Consider the following 25,665-nt stretch of genomic DNA (forward strand, 5'->3'; position numbering starts at 1 on the left):
TTATAACGCACAGAAGAACGCTTCTGAACTGTCATCGTTGACAACTATATGTAGCAGTCATTCATTAAAAATACGTGTTGCCACTTCATGAAAAATATCAGTTTTGATGCTAAAATGTATACGAGTACCAGCTCATTTAAGAATAAATAGAAATACATTAATATTTCATTGCCATAACTTAATATTCTACTTTCTTTTATAATTGTCAAGTTGAATTCAGTTTCAAAACTATATAACATCTCTAATATAAATTGTATAAAACCAAAAATGACAATTATTTTTTTAGATATGGCAACTTTGAAGCTTTGAACATTATCCTTGTCTTGGTCGGTAATAAATGTATATCAGATTATAAGTGTACAACTGTATTATTTGTGTTGTTTTTCAGATAGATATTGAAACATTAAAATTTTTCATTTATATGACGTTGTCTAATTGATTTATATTTAAAATGGATTCAGAAGAGGAAACCTACGATGATGTTGATTCGGGCAATGAGTCGAGTGGAGATGATGTTGATTTTGCTATGGAAGTCGAAGTAACTGGGCATAGAGAAATGCAAACAGATTCAGATGATTACCCTTTTGAAGTACTAAGTACCGAGGAAATAGTTCAACACATGGTAGACTCAATAAAGGATGTAAATTCTGTAGTGGAGGTAAAACTAAATTTCGTCCAATAACCTTTTGACATTATAACCTCCACAACAATGAAAATGTTCGTTGTATCGTTATTAATGGAATTTATTCACATTCAGCGCCCCCATACAAGTAATAGTCACATATACATTGCTCATTCTGTTGTACATGTTAATAATAACCTGTAGAATTACCATTGCTAGAAATATATGTACAGAAGACTTGCTTTAGATGCAAAAATATTGTCAAATCATTATTGTTATGCCTTTTTTCAATGTTATTTTAAAGTTTATACACATTAATACAATGAAGGCTATGTCAAAGTATTGTGACATTGTGTATTTCAAAAAGTCTAGCAACATGTAATTAACTATTGAACTGTATCAAAATGTGAAATTTGAAAATTTAATTATATAATATGGAAACAATCAACTAATTTTATAGTAATCAAAAGTCAATGGTATTCATTAAATATTCTATATCATTTATGTTACATGATTCAAAATTAATTTCTTTTCAGTTTAAATTTATTCCTAATGATTAAAGTCTTTTGAACCCCTTTCTTATTCTCATCAGCATATAAACACAATATGTCGAATCTGAGACTATTTTGTCAATTGGACAGTTTCTCTTTAACTTATTGATGTGCCTTTATCCACTCTAATCTATTTTTTTAATGTTGAAATATTAGCTTAGTTGGTTTTAGCATCAACACATCAGTTGTTATTTGAAGTTTGTTTTTAAGAGAACATTTTTAAACTCTGCCTACATCTTTCTGTATTTTCCTTTTTTCTGTCCTTTTATTTTATGAAAGAGTGTAATGCACATATTTACAAGAAATAATGTCAATGTGGTATTTGAAATCTTTTAAAGTTTTCATCTTAAGTGAACCAACTAAAATGTAATAATATTTAATTCATATATGTTTGACACAAATAAAAAAATTAAATTAAAATTTCACTAATGCATAGTCATTATTTGTAATAAAGTTTTAACAATAAAAACTTAAAAAAGTTAATAAACTTCTGTTCTATATATCCCTACTTTCACAACAGTACTTGAATGATTGGAACTCCAAATATCAGAGTAGTTAAATTTCTCAAGTACTCAAAAAATTCAAAATCATAACTTAAAATTATGGAGCAAACTTGACTTTAAAGTATTTGAAAAAGCAAATACCTAACTTACATTTCAGATACCTGCAACTACAACACGTATTCTTTTAAATCATTTTCGATGGGACAAAGAAAAACTTATGGAAAGGTTCTATGATGGAGATCAGGATCAATTATTTTCAGAAGCTAGGGTCATTAATCCTTTTAAGGAATTGAATATTAGTTATAGGGCAAAGGTGAGTACTAATAACCTGTTTGACTTGAATTTAATGTTTCTTTTTAGCCGCAAAAGAAATCTAATAATGGAACAGAAGACTGTGAAATATGTTATACTGTCCTCCCCTCATCAGTAAGTATATTGTATCAGATACAAGAAATATTAAAATAGTTACTGTAGTAGATACTTTATATCTTTGATGTAATGATCTTTTATTTTACAATGGATGATTATTGCTTTAAGAGTCTGAGTTTGTTAGTTCAGTTAAATTTTAGTAGCATCTTGAAAGATACTAGACCTGTAAGATGAACAGTTCTGATAGGGGGTACAATGTAACCTCTATTTTACATCTGCATTTACCTTAGATCAGATTGAAGACCCAGTCTCCAAAGGTGAAATAAATCATAGGTCTAGCCTAAACAAAAATTTGATAAAAATTGAAAAATAAACTCTTGGATGAAATAGCCATTTTTTAACACATTTATATTAGCTTCATCTGTACGAGGCTTGTTTGTAACTATCCTTTGTGGCTTATTAATGTCAGTACAGCCCACCCTTTAATTGCGTTCCTTACTCGAGTGGGCTAAGGCGTCAACCTCTGAATTTCACCAGGCGTGGGTTCAAATCCAGTTTTTTTTCAGCAAATGTTTTTTAGAAATTATCACAGCAAATTTTCTCTTTACATCGAGATAAATTTTGTGCCCAATGTTGGAGATTTACTGTATTACCTGCATCAGTATTACTTTAGAAGAATTCAACACTTTAAATTTCATTATGTTGTTCGAGAATAATTTTATATCCGTGCATTCTCTGCTGGAGATTTACATTACTGATGACTAGTACTTGAAGACAAAAATTTTTTGGCAATAAATCGAAACCAAAAAGTGGGATGTAAATATAGATTTAAAAACCCAAAAAATACACTTTTAAAGCACCTCAAACTAAAAAGTTGAAACTAATTTTTTCAAATAAGCTTAAAATAATGAATGAAAAATTATAGTATTATTGGGGAAAAAAGCTTGGAGCCTTTTATTCAATATAACTCGTACGTCGAGCGTTTGACAATTAATATTGTTTCCAATATGTACTAAATAGATCTATCCTACAAACACAAAAAATGCTTACTCATAGTTATCCATTTATGACAGGTGTATTACATTAATCTAGTCTAGTTGCGACTTTTGAAGTAAATACAGTCTTTGCAGTTACATTTAGAAGAAGCTTATCACGTGATCCCAAAAAATATACTTTTGAGCGTAAAAGTGATCAAAATGATTATTCATCTGTGATAAAGTTAGATCCCTTCTGTGGTATCAGTTACATAGCAATGGAAAAAACTCTGGAAATGAAGGTATATAAAAGCAAAACCAATTATTGGGACAGCCTACAAGGGCTGAGACAGGCAAATAATCTGCTGGAAAACCATTACCAAGGAAGATCTGCTGAATGTATCAACCTAAGTAAGACAAGTGTTGAACACTATGAAACTCTAAAGCACTGCCTGAGAGCGCATGAAATAGAATCCAAAGACCTCTGGCAATTAAAGCCATCTCACATTCTACTTTTTAAAAGGAGTGGGATTAATGGATCAGCTGTAAACACAGGGTTCTCCAGTGTCTCAGCAAGAAAGGGGGACACAATAGATCCTTTGGGTCGCAGTGTATACGAGACCCTAAATCCATACATATATAGATTTCTTTTCTCCCACGCCCACCTACGCCACTGTATTTGTTTAGAGACATACTACAGTCAAATGCAACAATTAGGAAATTTCTTTTTATATTATGCTCTATACAGTTTGTGTAATACATATCGCTTTTTTTTAGCATATGACAGGGCTAGAATGCGGCCATAGGTTTTGCATTCATTGTTGGTGTGAATATTTAACGACAAAGATAATGGAGGAAGGTGTGGGTCAAACAATTGCCTGTGCGGCTCATGGTTGTGACATTTTAGTTGATGATGCTAGTGTTATGCGATTAGTTAGAGACTCTAAAGTTAGGCTAAAATATCAACATCTTATAACAAATAGTTTTGTTGAGGTAAGTAAATATTTTGTTGCACGTACATTAACATCTGAATCTAAAGTAATTTTTAATTTGACAGTTTTTCTAGAAATTATAACAGTATTTTAAATAAAAGGATATAAAAATACTGTAAAGATGAAACATTTAGAAAAAAAGTTGCAGATTGAGACTTAAATCATTTTGAGTTTTGTACTTGATACTTTGTTTGCTATTATAAGCTGTTCTTGAGAAAAGCAACATAATTATGTTCATGCCGGTACATTGGCAGTATGAGCACCAGTCAACTAAACACAAGAAATTAAACACTAACCTCTCTGTAGTAAAGTTACTCTAAATTCATGAGTCAACCAAGTTGGAGCAGCAGACCAAATGGTGTATGTCTTGCCAACTAGCCAACAAACTTTTCAAAAATAAACTATAGTCTTAAACCCGCTAGTTTTGAAGTTGATTTTAGAACAACAACGAATAGATATTACATAAAATTTGTTGTTTTTACAAATAAATTTGTTTGTGTCATTGGTGCTAGTAATTTAACAAAAGAAGAAATTAAAGTAAAAATAGATTATCACTTTTGAAATTCAGGGCATGACCAGCTTAACTGGATAATATGACCTGACAAAAAACATCAAATCATATACAGTTTATGAATAGATCAAGAAAAGATTCTGAGACAATAATCAACTAGTGAAATATGAAAAATGTTATTCTGCAGTTTATTTTGGATTTTTTTTCATAAATATCCCGATTAATTGGAAAAAGGTTTGGAATATTTTCTACAGGATGATGTACCATTACATGGTTTTCTTTATAAGCTCAATACAATTGAGTTTGTGATTAAAAAACTCACTGTGTATATTTTTAAATATTATTTTTGCATTTGTTGGTTAATGTTATTTGATTTTTATATTGTTGTTATCAAATTGACAACACCTTGTTAAACCTGACAGTAACATTACATAATTGCACTGTCAGTCATTTATATAAGCAGTCATTTCAATTGACTGATATATATTTAATAAGTTGTTTAAATTATACTTTCAAGGCCTTTATAAACAAAAATTTTTAGATAGTCTATACTTTTATTTAATAGTTATTTGTGTGTAGTTGTTGATAATATTATTGAGTTGAGGGTTTGTTTATTTTTTAATAACACAACAACAGGTATAGATGAACTTAATATGTTGTGATATAATGAAACTTATAGTATATGCTTTCAGTATTTTATTATCTCTTTGAATGGAAAGTTGCTGACACTGAACTAACATTCTGATATACGAGGTATATTTGTAATGTAAGTTTCGTTTTCATTATTTTCCGCGGTATTCACTGTCTATCTCGCAGTTGGTTATGTGCACATTATAGTGCTTGTTTAGGATGACTGGGTTGATTAGAAATACTGCCATTTATGAAGATATTCGACCTATGATACACTCCATAGAACATACCTAAGAAGAAATGCAAACTTAGTTGTTATTCAGTGGAAACAACATGGCGAATTTTCTATGCCAGTGCCCTCAATGGTACGTGAAAGAATTAATTTATTTTTGCGTTTAATTTAAATTAACAACAAAAACATCTACTGCATTCTATGTTATTAATTTCCATCCAATTCCGATTTCGCAGTTTCTTGAATGGATGATAAAAACCATCTTAGAACTGCGACAAATAATATTTACATACATTTTCAACTACACCAAGCAAAATTAATAGACAAATATCACTTAAAAAATTTTTTTAACAAAGTGATAAGTGTAATATGTAAATAAATACTAAACAGTAATTCAGTTGAATGAAATATATCAATTTATCACAGTTGAAATAAAAAGTTGTAGAGACTTCTTTTGTACATAGAAAGATCAAAAGTTTAGTCCATCGTTTTGCTATACCTTCTCTATGAACCGATAAACTTTATACATTACCATTTGCCTAAGTGTTAAATTGCTCTTATTAGTTCCAGTTACAGTAAAAAACTCCGATTTTTGTTTGTCAAAACTACTACTTTCCTTTGTAACAATGGAGTCTGAAAACTTCGTTGGAAACTTGCCAGATGTTAAAGCATGAACACTCGGTCTATCAACTTGATGCTCTTCTAAGATCATATCATTGTCTACTATAGGTACTTGTATTTATAGCATATGAATGTTCTTGATTTACTGTACGGTCTCTAACTTTGGGTCCTTTTTTGTCAAACAATATTGTCCGTAAAGTGGTTATGCTACATAATCTCATTAAAATTGAAAAAAAAAATGTGTTATAATCATAGAGTCGACATTGATGGCCTAGGGAGTATTATTTAAAACAAAAGGTTGTTGAGACTAGAAAGAGCAAAAGTTTTATCCTGTATAATCCATCGTTATATTGTACCTTGTAAATTTCTTAATTGTGATTTAATGAACTCCTTCATTACATTATTATATACAATTTCACACATCTTCAATCTATTTAACTGCTCTTTGTTATTCTTCAAACTGTTTCTCAATTTTGATATTTTGACTGTTGTATTCCAGCATACTTGATACATTCCAGATGCATTCAAAAAACCATATCTTTGTTTCGTAAAACTACTAATTTCCTTTGTAACATCTAAAACTTCACTTGAAAACTACTCTTCTATAAGTAAATTTGGCATGTTGAGCCATAAACATTTGGACTATCAGCTTCATGCACTTCGACGATCATATCAATGTCTACTATACCTGTATTGACAGCATATGAATGTTCTTGGTTTACTATATGGTCATTAACTTTGGCCTAACTATGATCTTCATAAATAGAAGTAGACAATGAGAGGTGCGAATAGCTTCATACTTCAAATGTTTTCTATTGAAATTTGTAAAGAGTTTTCCAGAAAATGATTTTCACACAAGTGATAATTTGATGTCGAGCATTGAATTTTACAAAATTCTTCCCATTTAGAACACACACTAGGAAAGCATTTGGGAAATATGAGCAAATGATTATTTATCTGATAGTTGACATTGACAGTAATGACACATTTTTATTACACTAGCGCCACGATTGGTAAGTGGCAGAACTAAATTTCAGATGCTGAAATTTAGATGCAAGTCGACCTTCTTATTGAGTATGTTCTATGATACACTCTCGAAATACGAGAAACGTTAAACTAAATAGAATTCATTGACAAATCTGTGAGGTAGACGAAGAACGAATGATTCCCATTGGGCGTAAACTGGGATGTTTTTGAATATCCACCTCATACTGCTAATCTCGACACTAGCGATTTGTTTTTTTCGAAATCTCTTCTTGGCAGTTAGGTACACCAGTGATGACTATCTGAAATAATATTGCTACCTCAATGCATGGGCAGTGATATTCTATAAAGAGGGTATACAAAAATTTGTAGCATGGTATGACAAGGCATAGGGGAAGAATGGTAGATTTTTGTGGAATAAATTTATTTGCTGTATCTGTATTGGTTCTTTTTTTTATTTCAAAACGAAACTTACTTACGAACATTCCTCGTATTAATGTGTTAATTTAAAAAAAATAGTTATCAATTTTTAAAAATATTTTATTATCAAGATTCGACCAGAAATGAATCAAAGTAGCAACATTACGAATTGGATTAGTGAATACAATAATCATAATAGAAAAGGGTGTCACATTTATTTGAGTACAGTTAAGGAAAATTATTGTTAATGAGAAATTTGGGTAATTTTCTGAATTTTCAATTCAAGTTATTTTGAAGTGTCCTCAATAGTTCTGTCGAAGATTTCATGGAATTATCCTATAGGTAGAGGTTAAAAAAATAACATAATGTGCCTTTTTGAATTTTTCAATAACTATAAATAGTAGAAAAAATTTTTAAATTAATTAATATTTACAGAGTTTGGTGGTGATAATTATAACTATGAAAAAATCACAACTTGCTTAAAAAAATCGAATTTCAATTTCAGAGATTCTTTTTTCATATTTTTATCACAATTTAAAAACTTTTATTTTTACTATGCATTATATATAATCGAAACAACAAAGAAAGGCTATTTGAAAATCAAGTATAATGTTTTATGATAACGATTGAAGGGATGATAGTACCAGGTATTGCCCATAATTTACTATTATAAAGCAAGCAAAAGAGTTTATCAAAGACGACAAGGTGATTATTTAGTCATAAAAAGCTGAAAACTGTGGTGAAAAACTTGGAAAGTTATATGTTTTAAAATTGAACTTATTTAAAGTGTACCACAACTGTTACTCTTTTAAACAGAGAAGGCCTATTGTAAGATTAAGGTTACGTTCCATAACAGTAATATCCTTTGATTTTTTTCCCGCCTTTTGGCGTCTCTTCTATATAAAAAAACAATTTCTTCCATTTCTGTAATGGGATAATATTCCAAAAAAATGGTAGATCTATTTCGGAAACTTCAAAGTAAAAACTTTCAGGAACTTACTCAATATTAGCATTTGAGGACTAATGTACTCATAGAGTTCACTGTCATGGGCTTAACTTTACTCATGTAACTTTTAATAGTTGCATACCTAGAAAGACATAAAGATTGTGTTCATGCTATGACCATTTATTTTTCAGTGAAAATATTTAATACTTTTATTATTTTAAAACTATATCAAGCAATATATTGGGAACTAAAGTGCGTTCCACGAAATACTCACGAGAAGCAGACTCAGGGTTTCTTTAGTTCCACTTAATCCCGAGCATTACAATCGTGAATTTATGAGGATTGATTGATCTTAGCCTACTATAGAACCAAACAAAATTTCAATATCAAAATATTTTATCTGTATTACTCAACATCTTCTCCTCTTAATTGGATACATTTATTACAGCAAACCTGCAACGTCTCTAGACCTTTCAAAAAAAAATGTTTCTTCTTGCTCTGCAAACCAGACCTCCACAGCTTTTATTATCTCCTCGTTGAAAGAAAATTTACGACCTTTCAAACTTTTTTCCAGTTGAGGAAAGAAATGATAGTCGAGCGGAGCCAAATCTGGTGAATGAGGGGGGTGTTCTAGTAATTCAAACCCTAAATCACGAATTTTTTGCATGACAACATGAGATTTGTGTGCGGGGAAGTTGTCCTGCAAAAACAAAACATCTTTGGATAGCTTTCCGCGTCTTTTCTCTTTAATTTTTTCCCGTAGAGTGGTCAGTAATGTCGAATAGTAATCTCCAACTATTGTTTACCCTTATCCAAATAATCAATCATGATTACTCCATGGTAATCTCTAAAAACTGAAGCAAGATCTTTTCCAGCAGATTTTTGGATACGAAACTTCTTAGGTCTTGGAGAACCAGAGTGTCGCCATTCCATCGATTGTTGCTTTGTTTATGTATCGTAGAAATGTACCCAAATCTTATCCATCGTAACAATTCAGTTTAAAAAGTCTACATCGCACGCTTTTGGTTAACATTCAAACATTTGAGGATCAATTTTGCAGCAATTTTTTTCATGTCCAAATTGACGTGAACTGTATGATGAATGCGTTCGTATGAAATATCCGTTTTAGCCCAACTCAACGGTTTGATAAAATCATGAACTGCATCAATATTTTCCAGGTCTAACACAGAAACTGGCCTTCCCGATCGGTCATCATCTTCAATGGAAAATTTACCTCTTATGAAGCTTGCAGTGCAATTTTTCACGGTCGCATACGAAGAACATTGATCACCAAGGGTATTAAGCATATCTTCGTAAATCTGCTTACCTCTTAACCCTATTAAATACATGTACTTGATGATGGCTCGATACTCCAATTTTTCGATTTTCACAATTTCGGTGGACATCTTTTTTCTTTTAATTTATTGCGTAACTCTGGTTTACTTTTTTGACATCAAACTTTACACTGACACTTCTAATAAGTTATTATTCGTTGCTATGGTAATTAAACATTAATCATTTCTGGTATTAACCAAAATTTTCAATATTTCTTTCCACTAATTATATGAGATTTAATTAAAGTCGAAAGTTCATCTAAGCCTGGTTCATCACAATTGTTCATTAAGTTATCGGTCTCCTATTAAATGCTGTATGCGGCGTACGACTTGAGCGTAAACGTCTGAACGCCAGGCACAGTGTCAGTGGTCAATACATCTCATACGCGAACGACAACGTCTCGTTCGCAACAGTAGTCGACAAACAGTGCTAGCGTCTAGTCGTGTGATATACAATGGATATATACTTGAAGAGGAGGCACAAGACGACCGCATACGAATAAAAATCAGAGCAACAAGGCACCGATTATTTAAGAAGAGGAAGAAAGAAGGATGTTTCCAGATTTTGATAATGAAACACTTAAAAGCGAACAATACTGAATTTATTAATAATTTTTGTGTCAATCAAGTGCAATTCAAACATATCGTAAAATTTGTGCTGGAATATATAAAAAAGGCATCCTAAGCCCGTATCATCTGAAGAAAGTTTTCGAGGAAGAGCCAGTGACCAATTTTAGGTGGTTATTTCAAAAATGGCGAAACTTTCACAGTAAATCCTCTATACCTAATGAAAATGAAAAGCCACTTCTGGCAGCCCTGTGTGGCCGGAGTAGACTACCCCAAAATTTTATGGAGGGTAAGAAATAAGATTGACTGACAAAACTTGACGCAATGCTTCTACTGGAACGCTATTTATTTAAAGAAATTTATGAATTAAATTGATCTCACCAAGCGACGCCACTGCTTATCGCAGAAATATCTTGAAGAAACTGTGTACATACACCATTTATGTTTACGATTCGATGTTTTCATTGGTAAACAGTGGATATGATGAGTCCACGTGAAATGACGGTTTGTTAAATGTTTTCCGAATTTTAAACGGAGAGTAAAAATTATTTTTCATTTCTAAATTTGGTATGAGTGCCGTGCGTATTTATAAAATATTGATTGATCCTCGCTTAACAGTCTTCTGCAATTGATATTGGAAGAACTATAAATGCTCTTGCAGAAATTCCATGAAGACAAAATCTGTCGAAAGTAATTTCCTGAAATGTTACGTTATGATTCTTTTATCTAAAATAAAGATTAATTCCTACCCTCCATAAAATTTTAGGGTAGTCTACTCCGGTCACACAGGGCTGTCAAATGTGGCTTTTCATTTTCATTAGGTATAGAGAATTTACTGTTGAAAGTTTAGTGACTTTTGAAATGACCACCTGAAATTGGTGACTGGCTCTTGGTCTATTGCTTGTCACTCTTATTGTATGATGTACAATAACATTGGACTGATTCGATCAATAATTCGTCTTTGTCTTTATCCAATTTTGACATTTTGTACTGACACCAAATACGATGTTTACGCTGCAATGGTTCGAATTAACTAGAGACACGGCACGACGCTTACGGTGTACACATCCCAACGTCGGCGTAACGTGAAAAAGACCACAACAGTACATTTCTGTAGTAAGCATCGTGATTCGGCGTACGGCGTGACGCTGTACGCGACCGACGGCGTTTATAGGAGACCATAGTTTAATAATCGATTGAAGATTGGTGTGATCTGGAATGGAACATTTAGTTTTTTGCTTATTTTCATATTTATCCAGTTCATCTATTATTTTGAAGTAAAATAACTGAGTGAAATGATTCTAGCGAGTTAAGTTTTGTGTATGTTCATAAACCGCAGAGGCTGGGCTCCTGGAGTGGCAGGATTGGTAATACCTTTAGTGCTAAAGAAAAATTGAAGCTTGATATAAATTTATTATTGGTCGTAATTAGTTAAACCCTAAAATGATAATTTCATGGTATTTTGGAAAATTGTTCGAAGGTATTGCCAACCGTCTTTTTCCAAACTAGCTAGGCCACTGATGAACCTAATTAAACTTAACATATTAGCTGTTAAGATTCTATTAAGAGCTGTATCTAAAATTATTTCTGTATGACTCAAGTAGCTTAGCGAACTAAATTTATTTTGTTTATTAAGACTTTCATCTACTTTAGCCAATATATTCTGGGGGCTGTAAGTGGATTTTGTACATAACCTAATCAGGGATTACTCATTTTACTTATAATATCTGAATTTTTTATTATTAACCCACTTTAGTTTATTTTGTCTGAGAGCTAAATGTGGTTGTTCTACTTAGGTTTATGTTTATGAAGATTTTCGCACTAAAGATACTATTATGTGGTTTTTTCTTATTTCTATTAGTAATTTCAAGTACCTACATTGTAATAAAATTGAAGTTTCTTTACATTTATATATTTATCTTTTGCCTATAATTGTTAATTTGCTATAATAAGTATAAATTTTAATTATCTGTCTTTTCCCCTTTTGCGTCTGCATCCTTTTTTACTGGATTCTAGGTTTTCGTCCATTCAAAATATTTAAAGCAATATAGTTATGTTTAATATTTGTTATTTCAGATTTTCAACGGTCATCTGAAGTCAAACCTTTGAACCTCCAAGTATTGGTAACAGTATTCTGCTTTATTAATAGAGCAATTTATCGGCATATTAAACGATTATTCTTTTCTTGTAAAGATATCGATTTGTTGGAATTAAAAACTTAATTGTCTCAATTTTTTATTATTTTAAATACTTTCTGGACACATTGGTATATTCTATTGAGCAAAAAATGAAATTAAGCACGGAAAAAAGTTATATATAATCATTTAGGCTTACTTTATGTCATTTTTTGAAGAATAAATTCAAATCTATAATAAACATGAAAATTTTACTTTTGTATTGTACTTTAAAATCATATAGAATTGAATTCAATGAAAAATAGTTTTTTTACATCTTATTTTCTTATTGATATTCTCCTTGACCATTTTGTTGGAACCATTTGTCGACTACATCACATAATTCTATTTAAAAAAAAAAAGATACTACAATATCGATCAACCAGTACATTTACTGCTATAAGAGCTTCATTGTTGAAAAAGAATAGTTTGCTTGTATTCTCCACCAAATAGTATCAAGAGGCTTCAATTAGTGGAACTTTCTAAATAGAATTTAGTGAGAGATTTTGGATGTCCTTGAAGTTTCCTTACTGCTTTGATATTGACATTTGATAGTTTGTTTTTAGACAAGTTAGTTACGCGACAAAAACTGCTTCAGTCTGATAGCAATTGTCAATTACTTTCTGGACAGAAGTGATCGTATATTTAACTGTTATAAAAGCAGTATCAAGAGGCTTCAGTTAGTGGAACTTTGTAAACTGATTTTAGTGTGAGGCATTATAAAGGTATCTGAAGCTCTCTTACTGCTTCGATATTGTCATTTGATAGTTTATTTTTAGACAAGTGAGTTGAACGTCACAAATAGCTTCAGTCTGCTAGCATAGAAGTGATTGAATATTTAACTCTCATTAAATTTGGTTAGCCACAAAAAACGCATCTAAATCAGAATTTTTAGTACCGTCAGTGATATTTATACTGAATACATTGTTTACTAGAATTGGATTGACACAATTATACTATCTGGAGTATTCTGTTACCCCAGTACTGTCTTACTCATTACGCAAAAAATATTGCACTAATCTAGGATGAATTTAGTGACTGGTTTATTAAAAACACTATACTGACCCTTTAAATAACATCCTTAATTAACATAATATCTATACTTTGAATAAAATTTTCAAATCAGCAAATATTCATCTTTTTTATACATCATTAAATAATGATTACATGTTTGATCAGGTATACTTTCATTTTAACTATCAAAGGTTTCTTTAACGAGGCTGTCAATTATTCACGGCATAAAGGGTGGCAAATTCAAATCTTTATTTTAATATACTTTAAATTACAAAGTTTTTTGCAACAAAAGGTTAATTGTAATCAGGGTCGGATTTAAATTTAAGACCGTTTCTAGGCACCGGAAAAAAAACCGCCCCAATAGTGTAATTTTACTTTAACTTATAGTCTATATATTTTATCTTTCCAAATTAAAATAACTAATTTATTACAGAAACTTTATTAGAAGTTATATAATCCAAAAACAAAAATAAATATTTGTTTTTTTTTTCTAACAATTATAAATTTGGCACTAAGGGTGACTCTTATATGATCAATTTTTCCACAGGCAAACAAGTCTGACATTTTAAATTGCGAGTTGGTAGATTAAATCTTTGCAACCTAAACGTTGAAGTATGTCGGTTTTCAACTTTCTTTCAACAAGAAAATGATCGCTTTGCGCTACAGTTTGTTACAGCTGAGTCATAAATATTCGATAGGCGATTTCCACGAATGGAAACTTAGTGTGTAGGTCGTTTGCAAGCAACAAATTTAAAAGATCGGAAGGCGAATTCCGTTTCAGTGCGATAAGCATGGAAGTGCACAAATTCGTCATCTAATGAGGACTCGAGATCTGAAGAATAAACATTTCTTAAACGTTCAGCTCGTTTACGAATTTGTCTGTTACCCAAGTTGCCAAATTCAGTGATAACTGAGAACTTTTCCTGATTTTTTTTTACTCAAAACCTCTTGTTCCTTTCTACTTTTGTGCAAAGCGTGCTTTCGATACACAAATCCGCTGAATTTTTCACGTCCATCGGCCATGTTTGTCAAATACCTATAAAACCTATAAAACAGACTGTAGGTGGCAGCATGTGATGTTTCAAGTTAATTAAATCAACAATATAAGATTTTTCATTTAAATTGAAATTAATTGGTGCAAACGATAAATACACCATTTTTTTAACATTAATTTATTGATTAAAGTTATGTTTTGAAAAATGTAAAAAATAATTCCGAAATTTTTTCAATTTCTCAAAAAAATTAAATCTCTTCGATTCCAGAAAATAAAAAAATCGCTTATTTTTTTAAATCTCTTAAGGAAATAGATTGATTAAATCATTTTGATTATTAATTTTATAATTGAATTTCTTTAATTATAAATTGAACAGAAACTTATGAATTAACAGAATTAATTAATTATATTGAGCAATCTTCATAAGACTAAAAACATTTTTTTTCACTTTCAAAATTTTGCCACTCTAAAAAATTTGTCTCCCTGTGCACTTACCCGATTGTCCCTGGTGTAAATCAACCTCTGATTGTAATCATGAGAAAAACCTCCATTTATCAAAAATTACTTGGAAAATATAAATGTTAACGAAACTAATCCTTTTACTGTAGTTTGATTATTGAAAGCTATGTGTTTTTGTTTAATGTGATATCAGAAATTATCAGATTTGTGTTTATGCGAATTCAAAGTTTAATGAAACTTTACAAGAAAAGAACAATATTATATTCCTCTTTTTCTGATATATCTTTCTCAACCGATTTCTTTATTACTGTTACACAAATATTAATTAGTAAATGTGGCAGTGTCTTCATTTCTTCATCCATCACAATTTTATTTGTTTCCGATGGAACAATTTTTCATCATGAATTGTTTGCAAACACAAAATATTTATACATAGTTGTGTTTGGCGTCATTCTACTGGTTACTTGAACATATATATACTTATCATGAAAGAGTTATTTAAGAAGTATATAATATCAAGGTACTTGAATATTTATGTTGCTTAACCTTCGTAAAAGCACCAAATATATTAGATTTTTAATTAATTTTGGTTATAGAAAGGTACTGTAGATGGTTTATTTTGTGTAGATTATGGGATTCGCCTTTGCCTACACTGAATAGTATAATTTGAACTTTTTATGATGTGTTTTGGTTGAATATTACAGCATTCAAATTAGAAATGACATCAGAGAGGTGCCTAACCTCAGTTTACTGAGTTTTCAAAATGTCTACAATATGGAGGGTAGAGATAAGGAGGACCATCTCATATGAGGGCTTAGCTTAAAAGCTGTCGGCTTGTAGACGGTAAATTATAGTTCAAAATTTGACCAGATTGGCGCTCCTGTCGGACGAGATATCATATCAACTTAGTTATTTTAGACAGAATGAAGTATGCAGTGTTAGAACATTTAGTATTTCAAATGACTAGAGTCGTTAATTAAATATTGGTATTCAAAATCTAAACTATTCACGTAGTCCAAAATAATTTTGTAAACATAACCTAGAAAAACTACTGTGAGATAACGCTGAATGTTAATTAATTATTGTGAATTTGTAAGAATTTTTTCAAGTAATTATAAAGTGTCAATTATCACAAAATTTTCAGTGAAAAGTTGTCCGAGTGGACGTAAAATGAAAAGTAACTCAAGCAGTAAGTACGCCGAAGTCATTATCTTTCTTTAAACCTACAGTATGCAAAACATTCATTTTTAAATATAATTTTTAATTAAACATTTAAAATTGATATAAAGCGCTTTATTTAAAATTTACACTCATGCTATAGTAGCGCCTTGGACACTTTCTGTAGCACAGAGATGGTTCTCTTTACCTCCACCCTCCATAGTCTACAATATTAGGCAATCAGCACTTTTATGTTTAGAAATACCTGCTGAAGTTTTATCAACAAATATTCAATTTCGTCCACAGTAAAAACATAAGAGCTTTTTTTATCGGATAAACTTCTTTTTGTAACGAAATAATTTTGCCAATCAGTAATTTTACGAGTAAAACTGACATGACAAAATCGCGAGACCGAAGGTCGAGTGATTTTGTCAAATGTCAGTTTTTGGAGCAAAATTTTGAGTTGAAAAGAAATTTATCCTTGAAAGAGAAGCTCGATTGTTTTTTGGCAAGATAAATTAACGACCGAATATAAGGATAAACAACAACAATTATTATCTATATTGATACCATTAAATTATTTAAATGAAAAGTACCAAATACAAAATTAGTATAATTTGATTGGTTTGGTGTACTGATTTCAAAATTTTTTTCTCTGGTATTCACACAGGTAGAATATTCATTTTGATTTTAGTGATGTTCAGGATCAATTTGGAAGTAGAGTTTAATAGAAGGTGATGATGAGTGTCCTGTTATCTTTATAAGTTGTTGGTCACTTACTCCTGATTTGGCTAAGTGGGAAACTGTACTAGCATGGTTCGAATGATTAATAATTTTATTATTTGTAATGTTGAGTCCAATTTTAGTTATAGAATATTTGGTCCAAGTAGAAATTTTATTAATACCCAGTGGAGCATTTTTGTACCAACCGTTAGAATTTTTGTTTTTCCAAAAGGTTTTTAAAAAGTCGTTCAGATGTTATGTTTTCATTTGTTTTGTTACAGTAATTTTAACAATGCAACAGGACAAATACATTTATCCATTCCATGTTTTGTTATCCATTTGCTGTCTGCCCACCCTGTGTCGTCTTTGAAAATATTATATTGTATTAAAATCTTCTTGTTGAAGCTCCATCTTGATTTTTTTCTTATTAAAAATTACAAACTTTACAGTTTGCAGCTTCTCCCTCCCTCCCTCCAAGCTAATTCATAAGAAGCTATATGAAAGAATCTCTTTTATAATCCCCCTGGGTTGTCTATGTTCCACAATTTTGCTATTTTTACTATATCTTTCTTGTTCAATGCTACAGAACTTACTTTTCTTCTCTCTGGAATAACTTGTAATTCTTTCTATTTCTCGCATCACGAGCTTCTTTAAAAGTTATGTCGGCAAAAGGATCAAATTTAATATTGTATTCATTGAAATATTTTTCTTGAATCATCTTCGCAGTTGAATTTCAAATTCATCCAACTGCATATTCTTTATAATCTTCTCCATTCCTCTTTTTCATGTTATAGGCCCAATCCTTTAATATATTTGCTACTTTTTGTAATTCCATAAATTGTCTAATTGTTATAAATCATATATAAAATCGTAAGAAATATTTGGAATTAAACATTTTTTTCATTTAAATATTCAAACAAGTGGTATGAGTATATTATGTCTACAATAAAGCTGCATTTTTATTGAGAAAAATCAACATATTTTGTTTTGATCCTAGAGCTCTTTCACTTATTAAAAGTTTCCGATTCAACGGATACGCCTTGTAAGAAAAAATACTTTTAGGATAATAATTTTTGCATAGAATTTAGTTTACAATTATTGATCTAGAAACAAGAAACATACCATTCGCGAAAATTACGAAGTGGGCGGCATCTGATGATTTTCTTTCAAACTTCAATAAAGGCGAACGATAAAGCCGGAAAATACGATCTGTTTTTGTTTTTATAAACAACAGCAAGTGTTATTTGAAATTTTAGTCCAACTAGTAAAATAATATTCCTCTTTAAAGTGCTTTCATGTGGTAAAAACAACCACACGTACATAAGGTGAAAATAATAAAAATGTGGTAAAAGTTACTGTAGTGTTATAACTCTACTGCTTGTTAAAATCCCATTCTAGTGACCCATAAAACTCTTGTGCACCTTTTTGGTAGTTCCAAGTTTTCCCTTACCTTCCTCATCACAGTGTTGTAGCCGATTGAGCCGTTCTGGTTTCGTTTGCAAGTATCTGGATATGAGCCGCGCCAAAATAATTTTTCTTGTCTCCTTTCAGTACTGACGCTGCTGCTTACCCAACTCAGTGCTGCAGTGGGTATTTTATTTCCCCAGTACCATGTATAACTAGGAGGCTTTTCTCTATTCACTATCTAAACAGGGACCTGATTGAGGATTAGCAACCGCACACGGGGGATTCTACAATTTCATTAATTGAAAATTTCATAGGTTTTTGGAATAATCAAAGACGAAGTCACATATTTGTTTCATGCAATTTTTTCTGCTGCATCAAGAAATATTGTTTGTATTAATTCATATGGAGTTTTATTTTCAACCTTAGTACCTCTCCATAAAAGACGTTACTCTTCTCCAAATTGGTATTGACCAGGTTGCCACTCCTAAAAAATGTGACAATTTCTTTGCTTTTTTGAATAGCAGGTTGATTATTTGTATTTTTGTACTGCTTAGTTCATAGCGTGGGTAAAACATGGTATGTCTTTTTAATATTTCACCACATATCACTTGCATTATTTGTCACTATGCAGGATACCTTTGTTTCGCTTCTTATTGAACTGTTGGAAGTATTTTTTAAAAATTTATCCATTTTCGTTGAGTGTAAATACTTGAAATCAAAAAAAATTCAATTGCAAGAAAGAAAGACTTTATGACTTGCCTATTGTCTAAGAGCTAATAATGGCGAAAATGCTAGATTAGGTTGAGTCACTGTTGCTGGTCAATAGTAAACCATACCATAACTGTTAATATACGTCGAATAATCATTTGTAATAAAATACTTAATTGCCTGTTAACAAGACTAAAAAAATATACATCTGTCCAACACAACTGACTTGTTAAGGTAAGAGTCGTGAGCATGAGCTCTTACCAACCATATAAAAAATCATGCTCGTAAAATTAACACATCACTCAATAAGTCGAGTGACTAACTAAGAAAAACATATTTTTTGCCAAAAATCGATTTTAGTCATCAATGTAATCTTCTTCAAGAGTAATACAATAATTCCAATGCTTCTCTAACTCCTCGAGACCGTGCTGATTTATCTTTTACCTCAAAATAGGCTTCAGTTTCGGCAATTGCTTCTTCATTTGAGGTGAATTTTTTATCGATGAGCATTTTATTGAGATCAGCGAATGGTCAGTAGTCACTGGGGGCCAGAGCTGGACTATATGGTGGATGAGGAAGCAATTCGAAGTGTAATTCGTTCAATATAACCATCGTTGGCAACAACTTGTGAATCGGTGCATTGTGTTGGTGAAACAGTTTATTTTTCGACATATGAGGCAGTTTTGCCTTGATTTTTGCATTCAAACGATCCAACAACTCTATGCAGCATTTATTCTTGATTGTCTCTCCCTTTTGGAGATAATCGTTGAACAATATTCCACGTGCATACAGTCCACTCAGATGATGATCGTTTTGATTCCAGAATGAAGTGATTAATCTGATGAATCTGATTAATCAAAATGTCATTTCAATTTTACACATAGTCTTTTGAAAGTTGGTACATCATAAACGTCATGTGGATTTGACAATGGCAGAGCCATCTTTGTGTCAGTCACACGATTTATTAAGTCTTTCGGTTTAATATCAACCATGCTTTTTATTAAATTAACGATCTATTAAAAATTTCATCGTCCTGTCTTGGATCGTCTTAACTTTGTTGCTACCCCAAGCCGTCGCTATATTTTCGACTAATTTCCAGGTCTCATTTTTCTTAAAACAATCAATTTTTTGATTCGTGGCCGTTTTCCAAAATTGACCTTCTTCTGGTTCGAACGCCTCTTCAAATGTACCAGGTACATTTGTGTACAAAAATTAGAATACAATATAATAGCTGATTTTTGGACCAAAAATCTAAGTATTTAAAATTCGCATGGCCTAACAAATGGTGTCATGTTTCTTTTCCCTCATATTATTTATTGTTATATTCACATAAGAAACATAATTATTCATCTCATTTTTCATGAAATAAAAGTTATATTTTTTACTACTACTGTCGTTACTTTACTTTCAAAATCAATACTTCTCGCTATTTTTTCTTTATAAATTATTGTATTATTTTCTGCAACTTAACTATCACTTATTAAATTTCACTTTATATATTTAACATAAAGCAAATTTTCCATATTTACCAAATGCATTAAAAAAACTTTTGACATTACCCGTTTTTCTGACCTTTAAAAATAAGTATCGCCTAAATAAACATTAACAGGTTTTTTCAATACTATACACTTATCATTATTATGTGGTCCTTAGAACCACTATCCAAAAGCCATTATGTTTCATAACTACTTACATCATTTAATTCAACATTGTGCGATTCAGGACAAGCAACCGTCGTTTTCTGTCCTTGCTGTTGGTAAACACAATGCGCTTTTCCCATGCGCTGATTACTGAAGTTGTCATGCGCTTCACCGAAGCTTCCTCTTCCGGCACATCGCCGGCCACAAGACGTTCGCCATGTGCCTCTTCCGCCTGACGTTTGCAACGCCGATGTTTCTTTAAAAACAAATTCGAAGTAGCACTATATATATATTAAAAGTTCATAGCTTCATGACATGTTTTCAATTTTAAACATAACACGCTTTTTCCGCTTGCCATAGTCCTCTCCATCAAACACTGGTATATGTCACCGGTTTGCACCATTTTGTATTACTCGTGCTTTCCTTCGTACACTGGTATGATCACCGGTTCTCACCATTTTGTATCACACGTACTTTCTTTTTGTTGACTGGATACTATCTAATAATTTTAATGAAACGATAAACTTTTCGAACCACGGAGCTCTTCTAGGCTTAATTGCTTGTTAATAAGAATAAATAAATATACATCTGTTCAATACAACATCTTACATAGAACTGACTTGTTAAGGTACGAGTCGTGCGCATGAGCTCTTATCACCCATATAAAAGATCATGCGCTCTCAGCACAACGATACATCTGCGTACAATCATAGACATAATACACTTTTCAACAATGACAAAACAGCAGTAATATCGATAGTACGCCAATAGTTTAAATCTATGGAACTCGGTATAAATTTACACGAAAAGAAGCTACAGCCACTTGAAGGTACAAAATTAAAATCGATGCTTTCCATCATTTATTACATTTTATATCAAAATTGAAGCGTTTTTATATAAACTATCGATCAAAAGTTTCTGCCCATCCCATAATCACGCGATTGACGACTCACAGATCCAAAGATAGCAGCTTAGATAAAGGAATCTAATGATCTGCCTTTGAGTACTTCTACAGTGAAAAGGAGATTGAAAGAAACTGGCCTTTTTGGAACGGTGGCAGTGAAGGGATCTTTTTTAAAGCGTGAAGTCGAAATTAAGAGATTGCATAGAGGTAAAGAACATAAATAGTGGAAGCATGAAGAGTGAGAGAGTTTTATGGATTGACGAGACAAAGTTTGAGGTCTAAGAGATTGTTTGTGCGCATGTCAAAAGAAGAAAGAATGTTACATCCATGTTTAATGTCGACTGTAAAACACGGAGAGGGCTCGGTGATGGTTTGGTGATATTGTTGAGAAAGGGCGACTGAAGATCTGATAAAAATTGGCGAGATTCTCAAGAAAGAAAGGTACAAAAAATATTAAAGGAAAATATAGTACATTCTTGCAAGCGCATGTATCTTCCAGCATGACTACGATCCCAAGTATTCCTCGAAACTGTGCAAAGAGTATATGAAATAATGAAATGAAATAATTGGAAAGGAATAATGTACTGGAAGTAATGATTTGGCCATCACAGACGCCAGACCTCCACCCGATTGATTGTTATGGGACAAATTGAAAAGGGAAGTAAGAAACCAGTGTCATACTTCCACTTCACATATGGTAATATTTTTAAAATATAAATATCAAAATCAATCGTATTGTTTTTATTTGTTGTGTATCACACAAACTATAGGGTGGACCAAAACTTTTGACCGGTAATGCAACGAATTGCTTATTTTTCAATAAATGGTACACATTAAGTGTATTGGAAAAAGGTTTCTTTGTCCTATTCACATGTTGAATATTGTATACAATTTTTGGTAAATGTCCGTTCTACTTTATTCCATATAATTGTATAAATCAAACAACATTTTTTTGTGTCTATTGTGTCAAGTAAACCTTCAGAAAATATTTCGGTTAACTACTGAAGCTATTTGTTTTGTGAAGTTCAAAATTCTGTTTGAATCAACGAAAAATATGCGTGGAAATCAAAATCTTGAGTACAATAGTAGCAGTCCTTGGAGATGCTCGTGTGCATTGTCTCTTTATTGAATGTTTATTTTGTTTTGATTTGACTTCTTTTTGATTTTTGTTTCGATGATCTTATGGAGTGCTAGTTTTCGCTCTGCATGTGTTTTACTAAACTTTCCAGCGGAGACATTCAATTGCCAGCATAAATCGGTCTATTTAAGTAGCAAATTTACAAATGTAAAAATAAAATTCTGTATAAAAAAACTTCAGCAGGATATTTCGAGCGAAAGAAATGATTAACCGTTTTTTCAATTCAATTAAGTAATTTTTTTTTCAGTGCAATCGCTTACTGAGATGGTGTCCTTCGCCAGACTGTAGTAATGCAATTAAAGTTCAGTACGTGGAGTCTCACAAAGTAACATGTAAATGTAGCCATACATTCTGCTTTGCGTGTGGGGAAAACTGGCATGATCCTGTTAAATGCCACCTGTTAAAAAAATGGATAAAAAAATGTGACGACGATTCGGAAACTAGTAATTGGATAGCTGCTAACACCAAAGAATGCCCTAGGTGTAATGTTACAATAGAAAAAGATGGAGGGTGTAATCATATGGTTTGCAAAAATCAAAACTGCAAAGCAGATTTTTGTTGGGTATGTTTAGGTCCATGGGAGCCTCATGGTAGTTCTTGGTATAATTGTAATAGGTATGACGAAGATGAAGCTAAAGCAGCAAGAGATGCGCAGGAAAAATCTAGATCAGCTCTTCAACGCTACCTATTTTATTGCAACAGATATATGAATCATATGGCTTCATTGAAGTTTGAGCACAAACTGTATGCATCCGTTAAAGAAAAAATGGAAGAAATGCAACAACATAATATGAGTTGGATAGAGGTGCAATTCTTGAAAAAAGCTGTAGATATATTGTGTCAGTGTAGACAAACATTGATGTATACTTATGTGTTTGCTTATTATTTGCAAAAGAATAACCAGTCTGTGATTTTTGAAGATAACCAAAAAGACCTCGAGAGTGCTACCGAGACATTGTCGGAGTATTTGGAGAGGGAAATTACGTCTGAAAATCTTGCCGATATTAAACAAAAAGTTCAAGACAAATACAGGTAAATATAATAGTATTTTATCTTTGTATATTGATATTTTGAACACCCTCCACAACTTCAGAATGTGTTAGTATTGTCATTGAGAGAATGAATAGTTTGCAAACTTTATTTTTTTTTCTTTTTTTTAGGTATTGCGATAGTCGTAGAAAAGTTTTATTAGAACATGTTCACGAAGGCTACGAAAAAGAGTGGTGGGACTACAATGAATAAAAATGTACAGAGCATCCGTTCCTCCGTAACTAGTATTTTAGTATTGATAGATCTTAATACTTAGTTACCGCATGAACAGAAGAAGAATCGTGGAATTTTATTTTACAGTGTGTTATTAGTTTTATATTAATTCTCAGTTTTTTATTTATTTTTTTAAATTTTTCTTTTTGAATATTTACCTTTGGGAACATTAAATATATCTCAGTAGTAATCCATATTTTGGAACATAACTGAATCATATTTTTCTTTATATTTTTTGGCTTGTTTGACACTTTATACTTTTCACTGACAGTGTAAATAATTTATATGTATATTTGTACATAATTGAAAATCTATTTTTATTTTAAACGGGTAATTTCAGCAACCATGTTTTTGGATCCATTAAAAATCATTTAATTTTTAACCTTTGACATGGTTTTTGAAATTTTTTGGTAGAGTGGAAAAATGAAAAGTATTAAATTTGTATATATTAAATTCTATCATGGTTTTGAATGAAACTTTATTTGTAGACACAATGTAATTACTGCTTTAAATTCAAATAAATTATAAAACTGATTTTCACAATTAAATTTTCAAAGAAACAAAGGAAAAGTTGGTCGTAATTATCAATTGAAATGTCTATGTTTTATTACTACTGTGTTTATACTATTTTTTTCTAATTTATTATTTATACATTCTACTATATTGTTTTGGTTATATTGTTAAAAATGGAAATTTTCTAATATAACAAAGTTGAATTTTATATACTTTTTACATACCAAAATACTTTTATTATCTAATAACTAAGTGAAATATGATTTCAATGTATCAAATTTTCTATTTGAACCTTGAAAGTTTCACTTATTCATCATAAACAGTCCTTATAAAGATTAAAGAATAGTTTCTTCTGCTTTTAATCCTTCTATATTTTTTTCTTTATTTGAAAAACTTACTTCATGGTAATTGTACTAGGAATGCTCTCTCTGTCTCATAGTTATGTTAATAGTATCTAATTTCGAGTGGGATTGTGGGTTGAGGACTCAAAATAAAACTGTGTTAAGAATTTTTAAAAATGCCAACGTTTCGATCTTTTATTTGATCTTTATCAAGGCTAAGAATATATGGTACATTACAACTCAAACGTTGAGGAAGATAAACAAGTAATAAAAATTTTGAAATTAGAAGTAAAACAATAATCAGTTTACTGTAACAGTATAAAACTCTATATATGTATATATAAGTGAATAGGACACACTGTATGTGAGACAAAAATTTAGACAAACTATATAACATAAATCCGTCTCGTGGTCACATACGGATACGAGACATGGAACATAACGACAACTGAGCAGATTTTGAACTGCAGGGAACACGAAAGATTTTTGGTCCTGTTTCGACAAGTAAAAATTAGTTTTAACGGAAGAGGTTTGTGAAACCTAGTTTTACCTAGTCAAAATTAGAATAAACTGAAAACAGGTTTTAACTGTAACATTATACCATTTTGTTATTATGTTATTATTAATTTTATATATTGTGACATCCAGAAACTTGATTTTATTATTTTGCTCGATTTCGATTGTCAATTGAAGTTTTCTATGATGATCAAATTTTTTATTTATGTTTTCAATTTGATTATTTGGTACGGTAGGAAAAATAATGGAATATTTATATTAAGTTTGCTTAAGACAGTTTCCTCAAGATTTTCCATTCCCAATTGTGCACTTGAAATAGAAGCCCCTATAGCACAACAATCAATTTGTTTTTATATTTCATTTTCATATTTGAAGTACGTTGTTGTAAGTGTGAGTTCTATAGCTGTTGTAAATTCGTTTCGAGGTATTTCTGTATATTCTTCAATTTTTTTTATTA

General features: G+C 31.1%; 1 protein-coding gene across 2 annotated transcripts; it reads left to right on the top strand.

Moving 5' to 3' along the window:
* The first annotated feature begins 74 nt into the window (after positions 1-74).
* On the top strand, positions 75-24,559 carry LOC130450791 (E3 ubiquitin-protein ligase ariadne-1-like). 2 transcript variants are annotated; one of them, XM_056789419.1, is made up of 7 exons: positions 75-330; positions 389-658; positions 1,834-1,989; positions 2,037-2,102; positions 3,797-4,012; positions 22,823-23,607; positions 23,736-24,559. In XM_056789419.1, exons 2-7 carry the CDS (start codon positions 452-454, stop codon positions 23,815-23,817), a joined length of 1,512 nt encoding a protein of 503 aa, XP_056645397.1. In that variant the 5' UTR covers positions 75-330; positions 389-451; the 3' UTR covers positions 23,818-24,559. The 2 variants fall into 2 exon arrangements, with proteins under 2 accessions (XP_056645397.1, XP_056645396.1); XM_056789418.1 differs by having other exon boundaries at positions 315-658.
* The last annotated feature ends 1,106 nt before the right edge of the window (positions 24,560-25,665 follow it).

The sequence above is a fragment of the Diorhabda sublineata genome, chromosome X (genome assembly GCF_026230105.1).
Source record: "Diorhabda sublineata isolate icDioSubl1.1 chromosome X, icDioSubl1.1, whole genome shotgun sequence".
Classification (NCBI taxonomy): domain Eukaryota; kingdom Metazoa; phylum Arthropoda; class Insecta; order Coleoptera; family Chrysomelidae; genus Diorhabda; species Diorhabda sublineata.